General features: G+C 39.1%; 1 protein-coding gene across 3 annotated transcripts in view; it reads right to left on the minus strand.

The window, feature by feature from the left end:
- Positions 1–247: 247 nt before the first annotated feature.
- LOC102252019 (dimethylaniline monooxygenase [N-oxide-forming] 5) overlaps positions 248–16,741 on the minus strand; it is a 34,053-nt gene continuing 17,559 nt past the window's right edge. For all 3 annotated transcript variants that reach the window (XM_014540865.1, XM_005867625.2, XM_005867624.2), the window contains exons 3-9: positions 15,136–15,324; positions 11,233–11,395; positions 10,322–10,464; positions 7,729–7,928; positions 5,955–6,307; positions 3,993–4,065; positions 248–1,709 (exon numbers count right to left, since the gene is read on the minus strand). In XM_014540865.1, the coding sequence (XP_014396351.1) occupies positions 1,364–1,709; positions 3,993–4,065; positions 5,955–6,307; positions 7,729–7,928; positions 10,322–10,464; positions 11,233–11,395; positions 15,136–15,324 (1,467 nt within the window). In that variant the 3' untranslated portion in view covers positions 248–1,363. The remainder of the gene's footprint in view (positions 1,710–3,992; positions 4,066–5,954; positions 6,308–7,728; positions 7,929–10,321; positions 10,465–11,232; positions 11,396–15,135; positions 15,325–16,741) is intronic.

The raw sequence follows: 16,741 nt of genomic DNA on the forward strand, positions 1-16,741 counted from the left end.
AACTGTTATAAGCAGAATGACTTTATATTTATATTTTCTTTTTAATTAGATTTTTTTTCAGAGAGAGAAAGGAGGAGGAAGAGAGAGAAACATCAATGATGAGAGAGAATAGTTGATCGGCTGCCTCCTGCACGCCCCCTACTGGAGATTGAGCCCGAAACCCAGGCATGTGCCTTCACTGGGAATTGAATGGTGACCTCCTGGTTCATGGGTTAATGCTCAACCACTGATTCACACTTGCCAGGCATCTTTTTAATTAAATTTATTGGGGTGACATTGGTTAATAAAATTATATAGGTTTCAAATGTACAATTCTATGCTATATCATCGGTGCCCACCAGCCAAAGTCAAATTTCTTCCATCATCATATATTTGATCACCTTTACTCTTTACTACCTCCACACCACCCTTTCCTCTGAATGCCTCTATATTTAATTAATATCAATTCTAATTTAATGTAGAAATGACATTTTCAAATACTTATTATTTATGTGTGAGAAGGGTTGGAAGAGAAAACACAGGAGTGGTGGGAGACAAATCAAATAACATTTGTTAGGCCACACTACAACAGTAGGCAGTTACTTATCATGTTTCCCAAGGTAAAGTCTTGTTGGATTCTAATATGAGAACTAAGAGATCAAAAAAGATAGGACAGCTAATTTAAAATCTCAAGTTTTTCAACAAAGTTGAACTTTCTGACAAATGCTAGATTATTGGAATGACCCATGAGCCTAGAAAGTTTAAGGTAGTTTCTTCATTGAGATAATAAAGACCTTTTGCTGAGGGAAAAAGAGTCAAAAAGACCAGATATCAGATACACTAGTGAATAGCTAATGAGATGAAATGTTTAAGTGTGTATATATATATCTTAGGTATATACAACTGTTACAAGACCGTTATTTCTTTTTATCCCCAGGAAACACATTTAATTACAATATTAAAAACAAACAAAAGATTGAGCTTCTGATAGAAAACGAAATCCTATCAGAAGCTGAGTTCCATGGAGTCACCCATTTCTTATACAGATATTGACTTCTGCTCCCCACCATAATATTTGATAACAACCAACATTTATTAAGCACCCATCATGTAATAATTCTGCTAAGGACATAAAAAGATGACTAACAGAGTATCAGAGCTCACAGACTAGGGATGGCTGGAAGGAAAATATGATGTGTCATAAGAAGAAGGGAGATAAGTCAATATGAATGAAAAGCTGGAATTTCCTTGTAGGGGAAAGAGGAAAGAGGATTAATGCTTTGGAAAGAGAAAGAAAAGATTTCTGGGCAAGGTGAAACTCAAGAGTTGTTCAATCTTGTCAGATTCTGAAGGCATCTCTAGATCCAGCTCCCCAATGGAACAGCTAAAAATAGGTTATCATTATAGCAAAGATAACAATGGCTAGCATAAACCTGGCCATTGTTATTGTTAAAGGCATGGAATCGCTGCTTTCAACGACTCTTGTCATCATAGGCTTCCTGATGCGATCTTCTGTGGTGAGGATGGCTTTTCGAGCTCCACTCCACTTTCCAGGACCCTGTAGACGATACTGGATTGGAGTACAGGGTCCGAATAATAACTGCCATGCCAGTATGGGGTCGGTGAAAGCTAGAGACAGCAGATTGGGCCTGACGCCCACCAGATCAGCAAGCTCTTCCATGGTGTCCACATAGTCTGCCTGAATGGTATGGCGCTGACTCTCCACATACCTGAAGCAGAGAAGACAAAAGCCATGGCCTATCAACAATTTTGTCAATCAACCAATCAATCAGTCAATTAATCAGTGCTTTCTAAGTATCTGTTATTAGTATCCTGTATACTAGGAGGTATGGAAAATAGAGAAGAAAGATAAGGTATTGTCTCTATTCTTAAGGACAAGAATGTAAGATAGATACACATGAAACATAGAAGAATATAAGACTTTTGGAAAATCATGTGATCTTACACTGCTAAATAAAAATGTAGAAGAGGGTAGTTAAAATAGGACTATAATAAGTCCTTGAAGGATGTGGAGGATACAAATAAGCTGACAACAAAGAGGAAAGTATTACAAGTCAGGGGGACAGTAGAGTGAAGGAATTAAGCAGGAATGAGAGTAGGATGTAAGTATAAAATATCTGTAGGCACTACCCTACAGTAGAGGAGGAATGTTGTGGAAAACAAGGATGGATAAAGAGAGGCAAGTATAGCAGTTCCAGATACAGAGGACTCTGATTTTATCAGAAAGAGAGAACCCATCATAAAAATTCTGAAGTTGTGGACTCTCAACTGTTTTATGAGGGCAGTGATCATGGGGTCCACAGAGCACAACTTCGGATGGCCAATGTTAATTCAGAATCTTGAAAGGAGGGGGGTGGATGACTTATTCCACAAGAGGAAGTAACGCTCCAAATAGAGCCAGGTGGGATGATTACACCACGTGCAGATTTGAAAAGCTAAAAGGGATTTTTAGAGGGAAAATGTGGTAATGATGATACTTGTGTGGAAGGATTGAGATTTAGAGAGCTAACTGGTAACTTTATTTTATTTTATTTTCTAGAATAAAAATAAAACAAAGAGCAGTGGGACAGAAAGGAAGTAAGAGAAAAAGCCAAGTCAAATTAATTGAAATTAGATGGGCTTATTAAGAGAACCCAAAACAAGGACAGGGGGAAAAAATAGAAAATAAATTTGAAGTAGAACTGGTGAATGAAATTCCACAGGAACTGACAGATTCTAAAGTTTAGAAGAGAAGAGAAGACAGGACAGAATTTGGGAGCTGTCCCTTATGGATATTATGTTGGCTCAAGTATTTATAGACACACATTTATCCTCTACTGGGTTGCAAGCTGTAGTATTCATGCATCTTTCACGAAGAGATTCACTAGTACCGGCCTTGTAGGGTTGTTATGAGAAATAGATAAACTCACACATATAAACCATTGAGTGTATGTACATAACGGACCCTCACTAAAGGGAAAATTATATCCTTAGGGACTGCTCAGTCAGGTGGCCAGACAAAAATAAGTCAAAGTAAAGGGAACAGAAGAGTTGAAATAAGATATTTTAGTACCAGAAAAACAAGGAAAGCAAGCACTCCAAGAAGGATGAGATGTTTAAAAGTGTCAAACCCAGGAAGGAAAATGAAGTTGGGCATGGGTGACTTTGAAGGGAGCCGTAGCAAGGAGTTACAATGCAGGGACCTTTGGAGGAGGAAAGGGTGAGAACTTAGAGCATATAATGCAGAATATTTATTGCAGACATTTGGCAGTGAAAGGAAAGAGGAAACTAGAAGACCTGGAAAGGGTATCAGGGTTAAATAAAAACTCTTTCTCCTCCAAGGTGGGGAAGAGGTACGCTAGTATAACCAATTCAAGAAAAACTACATCTTTAGGCCTGGATGATTGTGCCTCTGACTTTAGCACAAAATTTTAGGAACTTAACCACCAACTTCCACTGTGTCCAAATAAAATTGACCAGTGAATAAGCTCAGTTCTGAAATTAAGAATGCTAAAATTACTGTGTCCACCCAAGCACTAAGCAGCTGGCTGATGCTACCACCTTTCCAAATCACACAGACTATTCATACCAGGAGCCAGTGAGAACAGTGGCCTCTGCAGCTTGGTAAGCCTACCGGTGGATTTGGAATTCAACCAGATCTATCACTCAATTCATTCTCACTCTTCCTTTCTCTGGCGGCTCTACTTAGCATTTCAAATAATAGTTATAAAAACCATTTTCTCTTCAAGGGTTTTTTCCTACTTGACAATTTCTTTTAGGCCCTACATATAGGATTTTAAGCACTTTTCTTAAGCTTGTCTCTTCTTTCCCATCCATATCTAAACCATTTGGTACTACTTCTTCATTCTGTTGTCACAAACTATTATTTCCTTTTCCTTCGCAATACAATCTAAATCCTTAAACTAACAAACACAATGAAGACAAATATAGTACAATATTGTCCTTATTAAATGAAAAAATGAAGCACATATTTCCCTGGGAGAATTTCTCACCTTTTTGCCATTTGCTCTTGAGCCTTAGTTATTTCTGCTATCATTTCACTTTGTGAGGGCAATGTCTTCAGCCCTAAAGAGAAAAAAAAAAGATGTAAGTCTAAAGCTACCTCAGTAGGAACAATAACCCTATTAACAATTACTGTGTTATGGAGAACTCAAAGAAATACAGGATAGTTTTCTGTACTCAAGCAGGTTAAACCTTCACTCGATCACTTTATCCTAGCACCACCATAATGTAATAATATAAATTAACGACAGTAGCGTTCTCTATTCTACTTTGTCTTTGGAAGATACTTGCTTAACTCTGCCTTCCAACCGATACCTGGTTCCTCCCTAGCATAGTCTTTTCATTGGGAAATGAAATATGGACACAAGGAAAGAATAAATGGCCTTACAGTATATGGAAAATGAAGTACAAAGTAAAAGAGCAGGGAAGCACACCCACAGTTGTACTCTTAATAACAAAGAGGCTCTATAACCCAGGGAGAAGGAAGTAAAAATTAATTTTCAATCCCATTTCATGCCTGAAGTCCTATGGAAGATAAGCCTCATCTTCTAAACTTTTTTATTTGGTCAGAATGGGGGTAAAGGCTAAGGGCAACTCATAATACCCAATCTTGACAGATAAACTTAAGCAGCGATGCACAGTTCCAATAGTAGGAATTTAACATCAAGGACCTGGCTAGAAAGGTAGAATAGTATGTAAGCCAATATAAACAACTCTAAGTTTAGAGAATTCGCTTTATGCCCAGATTTATAGTCACTACTATGCCATGTAGATCATTTTTGTCACACCCAGCCATAAGGTGTTACTCCATAAAATTCTGGGTGGTAATATGTTTTACCTAACACAAGCCTTCTCTTTACAAATACTGTCATCAAATGGTTATCTCTTTCCTCCTTAAACATCTTTGCTGACGGGGATCTCATTACCTTCTGAGGAGATGATTTAATTGCGTGGCTGCTCTAGTTGCTGGAACATACTCTTTTTATTGATCCCCAAATCTACTTCCATGCAACTTGCACCGTTGGACTTAGCTCTGCCTGTTGAAGCCACGGAGTCTAATCTTATATGACAGGCCTTCCAATGTTTGAAAACAACTGTCATAACTTCTTCAAATCTTATCATCAGCAGCAGAGCACAAGTTCCCCACATCACAGGTTTCACATGCTCTGCCATGTTGGTTGCCCTCCTCTGGTGTCTGTTGGTTATCCTGGTGTCCCTCTTAAAATGTGAGACTCAGAAGTTCAACACTCAAGAAATAGACTTCTGTATTTTGCCATGTGCTTTCTCATTTGGGAATTATTACTTATATTCATAAGTCGATGAGGGAACACTGAAATGCTTCATTTGAGATTAAGCAGAAGTCCCTTATGATGCTTGTGAAACATATTTTGAGAGTTGACTTCCAAATTGCTTCTTATAGTACAACCATAACTTTTACTTCTATTAACTAGAAACATTATGAAGAAGAAGGTATATTTCTTGCCTTGGAGAGGCAGCCAATTTATCAAAAGCAAAAAATTAAAAATAAAGAAAAACTTCTATATACATATACAATATCCTGTGGTACAATTCTTTCTTAATTCATTGATACTGTTCTTGCAGTGTTTACTCGTTCGGATACGTATTTTATTTTTACCACATTTTTTATCTTCCTCTTCTTATTTTAAGTTATCAGTTTACTATTATTTTTTTCTTTAATCCTCACCTGAGGATATTTTTTCCATTGCTTTTCAGAGAGAGTCGAAGGGAGGGAGGACGAGAAGGAGGGAGGGAGAGAGGGAAGGAGGGGTGGGAAGGGAGGTGGTGGAGGTGAGGGAAGGGTGGTGAAAAGGGGAATCCCTGCAATTATGACAACATTGAAAATTTTAACTAAAAAAATAAAAGCAAGAACATAAATATAATTGAACATACTACAAGTAATTACTAAGTAGTCAAGTTGCATGGTTACTTACCTTTAAATACTTGAGTGGCCCAGCGTCCTTGGAGCTCTGAAATGGGCATAATGGCACCCAAGGGCTGGATCAAGCCTATGATGGCAAGAGTTGGCTTTTCCAGGTTAGGAGGGAAGACTTTTTTATACAGAGATATCTTGTTTCTTACTACCCTGACAGACTCTTCAAGGAAAGGAAAAGCGAAGCTGTAGCCTGTGGCAAAGATCACAGCATCAATGTCATCCTCCCTGGAGCCGTCTTCAAATATGGCAGCCCTCTCGGTGAATTCCTTGACATTTCCCTTCACCTTCACCAAGCCAGAAATTATACGATTTGGCAGGTCATCATTGACTGTCGGATGCTGACTCAGAGCTCTGTGAGTAGTGATGAAGACCAAAAATAAAGAAAGAAGAGTGAGCACGGGGGCAGGGAGGGAGAGAGAAATCAGTAACAGGGAAGTAAAATTCTGTTTTGATGGAGGCGGTTAAACAATATGCCAAGGGCCTCCATCTTGGTCTATCCATGGAATTTGGGAAAGGTCTAATGGATATTGGCACAGATCAGGATCTCAGAGCAGAAGTTGTACCCTGGATGGCACTGAAAGGAAAGATGTTAGAGAAGTGAAGGAAGAATGGTTTTATTTGGAGAGTGCATGTATGGTTTCTCGACTTTCTGCAAAACAATTGGCTTGGATCTTTTTAAAAAAGGAGAATTATTTCAAATTAAGAGAAATTAAAGAGACAGGACAGCTAAATGCAATACCTGATAGGGTTTTAGATTTTAAAAAAACTATAAATATATATTATTGGGGCAACTTGGTAAATTTGAATATATTAGATAATGATATTTTATCAATATTAAATTTTCCAAGTGTGATAATTGTCTTATGTTTATGTAGGAGAATGCCCTTTTTCTCAGGCAACGTATGCTGAATAATTTAGGGTAAAGTGTCTTAATGATTGCAACTTACTATTTAAATGGTTCAGAAAAAAATATGTATGTATGTAGTATGTATGATATACATGTGTGGATCTATCTTTAGAGAGAGGGGGAGAGAGAGAAAGCAAATATAGTGAATCTAAGTAAAAGGTAGTGGTGCTCACTATCCTTACTATTTTGTATGAAGTAAATCTGAACATTTAAAAAATAAAAAGTGGGAGGGGAAAAATAGTTGGATTTAAAATCAGCGTCTAAAAATGCTTTCAGTCTCCTTCCTTGGCCGTGTGAGGATTCCATCCTTCATGCTCTCATAGCATGCCATGCATTTCTCCATCTTATCCTATTGTCTGTCTAACCATTAGAGTATTTAAGGTAAAATCCACTTCTTGAATCTGCCATTTATTTCTTGTGTGCTCTTGGGATAGTCTCTCTAAGTATCAATGTTTGTAAAATGGAGGGAAAACGCCAATCTATAGGACTGTTGTGAGATAATGCATATAACTCATTTAGTACTGTGCTTGTCATATTAAGTCCTCAAAAAGGTAAGGTGTTATTATTTGTATTAGTATTACTATTAGATCTTTAATATCTGTAAGTTCATGCCCAGTATAATGCTTGGCTTGTAAGAGGTGCTCAATGTTTGTTGGATGAATGAATGAATGAATGAATGATTCATGCACTGCCCTCTACCACCATTTTGTTGTTGTTGGACATCACATAAAAAGAACTAGTACCTCTCTGGCTCGTGTGGCTCAGTTGGTCGGAGTGTCATCCCATATACCAAAAGGTGGCAGGTTTGATTCCTGGTCAGGGCACAGACCCAGGTTGTGAGTTTGATCCCATCCTGAGAACATACCTGTGTTTAGGCTTTAGGCCATACATTTTGTGGTTAAACCTTTGGTTCATCCTTTTTTCCAAATATGTGTTTGCTAATGATTGTCCACAAATCTTCGACAAAAAATGTTTAAGTCGAGAGTTGAACAACACATCAAAAGGATATCCTTGGTCTGCTACACGATTCAGGATCCAAGCCCCTCTCCTGGTGCTGAGGAAAACCTGGGGCATAGGAAAAAATTATTTGCTTTTACCATTCTTTGGTTCATAATCCTTTAAAAGTACCCTGTTTTCCTCAAGAGTAACTTTAAACTCATTAGTCTGGGTTTTCAGCGCCTGCACAATCTTTTTTTATGTCCTGTTATTTTCCTTCTCAGATACTAAGCTTACAATTAAATTGATGTATTCACTGACCAAGAATATGTCTTGCTCTTAATCACCACTGCATTTCTGTTTAATGTCATCACGCCTCCTTGAAAAGCCCCTATCCTCTTAATGCTCCAAAACCTATTCATTTTTAAGATCCAGATCAAGCCCTAACCAGTAGGGGGCATGCAGGAGGCAGCTGATGGATGATTCTGTTATCATTGAAGTTCCTATCTTTCTTTCCCTCTCCCTTCCTCTCTCTAAAATCAATAGAAACATATTTTATAAAAAGTAGATTAGGAAAAAAAGAAAGGAATGTTTTCTCTTCACAAAAGCATTATAGCACAAGAATTCTTATAATAAAATGTCCTTGATACTGTGACATTTATAGTTTTATTTAAAAGTAGGGGGGCCCAGTGCACAAAATTCATGCATGGGTAGGATCCCTAGGCCTGGCTGGCGATCAGGGCCGATTTGTGGGGTGACTGGCAGGGCATTAGGGGTGGGGGGTGGGGCCTCCGCTGGCACCTGCCTCGGCCAGCCTGGGACCTGCGGGCTGGGGGCAGCTCCTGCATTGAGTATCTGCCCCCTGGTGGTCAGTGTGCGTCATAGTGATTGGTTATTCCACCTGTCATTCCCACCATTCGGTCAATTTGCATATTAGACTTTTATTATATAGGATTATATAGGATGTTTGATTTACAAACCACCTCTCATAAGTACAATTTAATATGTAAAGCAAAGAGTCATATCCAGCAATTGAGTTTCTTCAACTTGCTTTAGTGGTGTGACAGTGCTGTCCCTGCTAGGCAGACATCGTTTTGCTATGTGTTTTCCCAGGCTCTCTCAGACACAATTACCTTATTTCCATCCAGGTGGGATGCTTTGTTCCTTGGCAATCTACAATTTCTTGTTGCATGTAAGACCTAGCTCCCTTATAACTGACCATTTGACAAGTCAATGATATTAAAGAAGGCTCATGCCTTGGGTCCCCACCACATACCTTGTACATTCTTTTTATCATAACACCCACACACATGTTCACCCTTTCTTGTTTATATAGCTATTTCCTGATAGAATTAATTTGAATTAATTCATGGAGCATCTGAAATCATTTTTGTAGTGATAAATGGAGATAGGACTGAGAATGGAGTTTCTGAGTATAGGTCATGTAACAGAGTTGTGGCATTAAACTTCTATTTAAAAAATAATTTAAGGCCAGCTGGGCTTAAGCATTGATCCATGAACCAAGAGACCACTGGTTCAATTCCAATTAGGGCATATGTCCAGGTTGCATGCTCAGGGCATGCAGGAGGCAGCTGTTTGATGTTTCTCTCTCTCTCTCCCTCTCCCTTCCTCTCTGAAATCAATAAAAAATATATATTAAAAAAATTTAAAACATTTGTGGGGAAGCACACCTTAATTAAAGTTACTGAAGAACAGCCAGATATTTAACTATTATTGACAGCTATGATTCAGTAAAGACATGAATAACAAAATATAAAAATGACATGTCTTTTTCTAGGAATTTATAATGATGACACTTTCTTTCCAGTTCAAAATCTGATGAAAACAAACAAACAAGGAAACCTCAAGGAAATCTATGATGAAAACAAACAAACAAACAAATAAGAAAGCCTCAAAGACACAGAAATTGCTTTAGAGAAAATATCATTCCGTGTTGCCTAATGGTATGCAAAGGCTAGGGCAAGCTGCCTGCAGGTGCCACAGTGTGGACACTTTCATACTGAAAAGCATGTTGTCTTTTGAAAGATTAGAGGGCTTCTTTTTTCCAGTTGGGGAGAAAAGAGGAAAATTCCCCCACCATCCTATGAGTGAAGAGCTTTCAATGACCCAGTGTGCATGCTCTTCACATAACAGCATGGCACTTCTGCTGGCCAACGAAAGATCCACACTTCTGGGTGCTGCATTCTGACAAGCTCTCCCATCAATTGGTCGGTCTTCTTCAACGCCAGAGGCACACTCTGAAGAGACAGCTGATTGGGATTATGACCACAGTCGTGGTCATGAACTAATTCCTTAGTGTGAGGCCAATCGAATGATGGGAATCTAACTGGCAACCTTGGCTCCATCATATCATCAATCATAATGTTGCCAACCGAGGCAATGAGACCAAGCCCTCCACTTGCCATCAGCACTGATGGGCTATGTACAGGTATCCATATTCTCTGTTGAGTCCACCTACAGCTTTCTTGGAGAAGCAAAGTAAATAATTTGCTGACTCAAACCTGCTTGGCTGTGTGGCTAATCTCCACGGCCAGATCACCTCCAGAATTCCCAATGCCAATTACAATGACTCTCTTTCCAGTGAAACTCTCTGGATTCTTATAATCTCGACTATGGAAGTACTGTCCTTGGAACTTCTCAATTCCTGCAAGATAAGGGAGAATAATTATCAGGTGATAGTTTATCTGATATCATTTGACAAATCTTTTTTTTTTTTTTTTGCAGTGTGTAGAGTTTAAAACATATACTCTCCACATGTTCTCCCTTTACTCAGATGCACACTTGCCTTTCTGAATATTTTTGCCTATTCCCGCCCCCCCATCGCCTCGGGGCAAAACTTTGTGATTCTGTATCATAAATAGTCTGCTTCACTCAGGATGTTTGTACTTTGGACTGGTAGACTCAGATATACAAATGGCTTCAGAAAACCTCCATTCTCTTTTGTCTTCTCATCCTCTTTAAATGCCTACTCGCATTTCAATTGGACTATATATTTTTATGAACTCTAGAATATACATAGACTGCTCTTGGGCCTAAAAATCCAGGCCCCAAACGGTAATAAGTTCTTTCCTTAAGCTTTAATTTCTTCCTTATTAACTCAGTATTTCTGTTTGTTTCCTTGATTGCTGAAAATCCTTATTCAACCTAATACACATCAACTCCACCTTTTTTTCTTTTGATTCTTAGAAAAACTAAAGTCATTGGGAAACTAAATATAGTGCCTTCTAACTTTCCCCTAGTCTCCAAGTTACCATTATCTCTACCTCCCAACATCTTTTAGGAGGACGTACAGAATTAGGATGAGCCTTATTTCATCCCAAGGTCAGAATCACTCAGAATGAAATCCCCCTATTCCTCAGGGACTAGGTCACAGGTATGGGTCAAGGGTCTTTCCTCCTGGTAGGCTACTCACCAGGGAAGCTTCCCAAGGGTAAGTGAGCATTGGTGTGATGGCCGGTGCAAACCATGACTCCATCGAAGACATTCATCTCCTTTTTCCCTTCAGATTCCGTGACCACCTCCCATTGGCCTGACGTGGGGAAATCAGGCCGCTTTTTCACACTGCACACAGTGGTCTGCAAAGGAAAGTGATAGCAACGGGGGACGGTAACCACAGCCTCTGCAGTGGACATCTTTCCTGACATGACTCTCCTCGCAGAGTGACACAAAGGGCTGATATCACACAAGAAGGCTCATGCAGGGGCATTTGATTTCCATACTCCACAGGTAAGAACATTTTTGTGAGATGTGGTCAGAGGAAGCAAACTTCCACGAGAGAGGCTAAATAAAATAGAGTTGGCAGGCTAATGACGCACTCTTCTCCGCTTCTAGAAAAGTGCAGATTACTAGTTCTCTTGGATTATGCCCTAAGGCAGCGATTTTCAAGTGGTGTGCTGCAAGAATTTTTAAAACGTGCAATACCTGACTATTTAGTCAGAGGCACTGACCTCTTTTCCTTTAGACTGTCAAATAAAAAAATGAATGACAACAGCCAACACAACAATAGCCATCTGGTGTGAATGAATTGAAATTATACCTACTTTTTGTCAGATTGGCAAAAAGTATATTTTTTGGTGTGCTGCAGAATTTCAGTAATTAGTACATGTGCCAGGAGATGAAAAAGGCTGAAAATCACTACGCTAAGGCAATGCAACACTTGAATAAAGCTTAGACTTCTCTTGTGCTTCTAAGATACTCTATGTCAGCGGTTCTCAACCTGTGGGTCGCGACCCCTTTGGGGGTCGAACGACCCTCTCACAGGGGTCGCCTAAATACATCCTGCATATCAGATGTTTACATTATGATTCATAACAGTAGCAAAATTACAGTTATGAAGTAGCAACGGAAATAATTTTATGGTTGGGGGTCACCACATCATGAGGAACTGTATTAAAGGGTCGCGGCATTAGGAAGGTTGAGAACCACTGCTCTATGTAATAAATGCCTATTCCTCCCCTGAACCCCGAACATCTTAAGACTCTCTGATGTCTTCTTACCCCAAGTCTTGTTCTCATTGTCTAACTTTAAACATGTGACTGAGCTATAGGGCTCCCATTCTTAGTGGAGTAGAAAAACATCTCCGTGGCTCCCATAAATGCCTATTTCACAAATAACTATAAAAGAAGACGTTGTGAAATGGGGTAGTAAGTGGTATTAATCTGTTGTTTTTAAACAAACAAACAAACAAATAACTGTTATTCTACCGTGCCTAAGGAAACATTAAGGATGTATTCCTATGTGCTTCTAGGGTCTATGACCGTGTCTAATAGAGACATGACACCTTATACTCTAGCCATCTTGCACTATTTATAGTTCTTGCTTTTACACACGCTGGTGCCTCTGTCTGGATCATCTTTTTTATACCTTTTTCATTTGACTGATTCCTGCTCACCCTTCAGCCTTTAATTATCTCCTCTAGGAAAACTTCCCTGGTGCCTGATGACTGATGCCCAGATGAGTTAAGCATCCCTCCTCTGAGCTGCGATATATAGATCTCTACAGCATTTATCACTTTGTAACACTTGTAAAAAAAAAAAAAAAGTAAATAGAAATCTCATTAAAAATGAAGTGGGAAGTGGGGGGAGGGGATCCGTCATGCCCTATGTCAATCATGAAGCATAAAAGGGAGAACTGTTTGTAACTGCCCTCCCAATTTCTTCTTCCCCTCTATAAAAGAGTTCCTTCTCTCTCTCTCTCTCCCTCTCTCTCTCTCTCTCTCTCTCTCTCTTTTTTTTTTTTTTTTTTTTTTAGCAGACTTGCATGTGGCCCACCATGGTTGCCTGGTCCAGATTGCAACTCTTTGTTGTCCCTGAATAAACCCATTTTGCTGGAGAAATATCTGGCTAACTTTTTGTTTAAGGTCAACATTTTTTTTTATTACTTACATTTCTAATAAAAATTTTTCTTCATTTTTCTATCTCTTTAATTAGACTATGCAATCACTGGGTTTTGTTTTATTTTTGTTTTTGTATCTTCACTACTTAGAATGGTACCAACCATGTTCAATAAGTGTTTAAACAAGCGAAGAGAAGTACTACTGGGCTGAAAATGACTTACTTTGGAAGTTATCACTGGATGTTGCTGTTTTATTATTGTTAAACAGAAAAAGGCATGATTTAGCAGAATGATCAGAAAGTAGAAGGGAGGTGGGATAGGGGAATTGAATTAAGATGGTCAAAAGGTACAAACTTCCAGTTATAAGATAAATAAGTACAAGGGATGTAATATACTATATGTAACTATAGCTAACATTGCTGTATGGTATACCAGTATTTGAAAGTTATGAGAGTAGATTCTAAGAGTTTTTGATACCGTTGTAATAACTTGGTTATTATTTAACAGGAAAGAGGTGAAAGGGGAGACCAAAAGATATAGGCATGCCATTTATATGGCTATGCCAAAAAGCTACATTCAACACTGTCCAAACCTGTTCCCCACTCATTGATGGGGGAAGGGACTAGACAGAGGCAGTTTAGATACGTGCCCAGTAGGGTCTAAGTGACGTGGGAAATGCTTGCCTATCAATCACACCTGGAAACAGGTAACTGGCCAGGATGAGCATGGCCACCGATGTGTGCACGAAACCTAAAATATTTAAACTTCTAAACAAAGAAGTGAGCACTTGGCTCACTCTAGCGCTCTCTCTCTCTCTCTCTCTCTCTCTCTCTCTCTCTCTCACACACACACACATACACACACACAAATGCTAACCCTAGCCCTCTTGGGACTCCTGCTGGTGTTGGGCTGAGCTACCTTTCACCCACATGGTCCACGGCCATGTTGGACTCCACACACAGACTAACTGACTATAATCTAGTCTAAATGCTGAACCAGACCCAGCTGCAACACAGAAGGGAAACTCTGGACACTCACCCTCTTTCCAGCTCTGATGAACTTCCAGCTGCCCCTCTTCCAGGACTGGTTTTGGGGAAATGGGACATTGGAACCAGAGGAATGTAACTCTGTGCCAATACAATCTACTACCACCACTCATCCTCCCGTGGGGGCTTCTGAAAATGTTTATTTCAGCCGTGCCCCAAGAACCCGACAACGGATGGTTCCCACTCATGTACTCCTCTGGCAGCATTTTCATCCAAGGAAAAAAAGGTAGAAGATTCAGGCTTGTTGCATATTTATGTGTAAATGTGGCTAAAAACTATAGAAAGGTATGGAAGACTTTACAGCAGGAAGAAACCATTTAAGTGACCTAGTACAATCATCTTGTTTTACGGAAAAGAAAATTAAGACACATGGAAGTTTAGGAACTTTTCTGAGGTCACAAGATGATTAGTAATAGAACAAAGACTAGAATTCAAGTTTTTGTTGCCCAATTCAGTGTTCTTCCCTCTTCACCAGAGTTAAATTTTTTGCTTTGTTAGTAACTTCCCAATAACCACTTCACTGCGTTGCTGTGATTACATAAAATAATGCATTGGAAAATACTTCAGAAAAGTATAAAAGGGCTAAGCACTAGTGGACAAGTTGTAGAACCAGAGGATTTTAAAGTTCCCATACCTGTCAGTTTCTCTCTATAACTGGAAAAACATTCCCCCTCATTTGTTTTATTGCAATCAAATAGTATAAAATGCAGGCAATGAAAACATTCTGGCAGGTGGCTTGCTAGAGCTGCAGCCAAAGACCTTTCTGTGAATATTTTTCAGGCACAGAGAAGACAAAGAGTGCAGTCTTTGTCCAGATAGGATAGATACATTGATATCAAACCAATATTTATGTGTAAGCACTGGTAAATGAAACCACATTGTTCATGCAATTGACAAACAACCTCAAACACAAAGGTACCCACAAAATTCCCTACCTTGAATTGGATATACTTTAGAAGGTCAAATTCTTTGGCATACATCCTGAAATACTCCAGGACCTGGGAGTTGTGCATGAAGTTAGGAAAATGATCTGGAATAGGATAGTCACTGAAGCACATCATCTCCTTAGAAGTATTGATGATCACTGATTTATAAATACTGGCTCTTCCTTCTTCAGGATTTTCCTGCAGTAAATAAGAAGCATTCATAGCCACTTGAGAATTAACTTCATGGTTTATATACAGTCAATAAACACTTCAAAAAGCTTTTTTTTTTAAAAAAAAAGTTACACACACCTCTACATCTCCAAGTATTTATTTGTGCCTTTGTGTAGTCTCTTGCCCTTGAATCTGAGCTGTCTTTATGACTTGCTTTTGACCAACAGCATGCAGTTGGGACGATACTGAATGGCTTCCAAAACTGTCATAAGTAGTCTTGCAGCCACTGCCTACCTACGTCTCTTAGAAAGCTTGTTCTCATGGAAGTCTGCAGTCATGTAAAAAGTCCAACTACCCTGTGCCTTTGTGTAGTCTCTTCCCCTTGACTCTGATCTGTCTTTATGACTTGCTTTTGACCAACAGCATGCAGTTGGGACGATACTGAATGGCTTCCAAAACTGTCATAAGTAGTCTTGCAGCCACTGCCTACCTACGTCTCTTAGAAAGCTTGTTCTCATGGAAGTCTGCAGTCATGTAAAAAGTCCAACTACCCTGAGACTACCACACTGTGAGGAAGCCCATGCTGGTCACATGAAGAGAATGTATGAGATAGAGAGATATAGAGCCAGTTCCCAGAAGTTCTAGTTATCCCAGTTGGAGTTCTAAACACTTGAGCAAAGAGACCATAGCAGATGTCCAGTATCAGTTGTCACCTAATTGCAATGACCTGAAATTCCAAGTGAGAACTGCCCATCTGAGTAATAGTCTTAACTATTTTTTTTAAATATATTTTATTGATTTTTTACTGAGAGAGAAACATCGATCAGCTGCCTCCTGCACACCCTCTACTGGGGATATGCCCCCAACCAAGGTACATGCCCTTGACTAGAATTGAACCTGGGACCCTTCAGTCCGCAGGCTGACGCTCTATCCACTGAGCCAAACCAGTTAGGGCTAGTCTTAACTATTCTATATATTTCAAAGCCTAGGTAAGTTTTGAGGGTTTTCATACACTTATGAGGCTGCTCTCCAGGAATCATTGTACTAACTTAAATTCTGTCCAGTATATGTCCCCATTTTACCTCATTTTTTATTAATTTAAAAGACAATTACTAAGTGTTAGCAAAAATGAGGTGAAATTGGAACTTATGCTGGAGCGAGTGTGAGTTAGAAGAATGTACTTTTCCACCATCAGTCTTACTTAGCATTAGTGATGAGATCAAGAATTGATTGAAATTAATATTTTGAGAATTTATATATACAGTACCCCCCTCCCCTTATCTGCTTTCTATGATTTTAGTTACTCGCTGTCTGAAAATATTAAATGGTAAATTCCAGAAATAAACAATTCCTAAGTTTTAAATTTTGGGCTGTTCTGAGCAGCATGATGAAATCTCAGTCTGTCCTTCTCCAACCTGCCCATGGCACGAATCATCCCTTTATC

This window comes from Myotis brandtii, unplaced genomic scaffold (genome assembly GCF_000412655.1).
Source record: "Myotis brandtii unplaced genomic scaffold, ASM41265v1 scaffold250, whole genome shotgun sequence".
Classification (NCBI taxonomy): domain Eukaryota; kingdom Metazoa; phylum Chordata; class Mammalia; order Chiroptera; family Vespertilionidae; genus Myotis; species Myotis brandtii.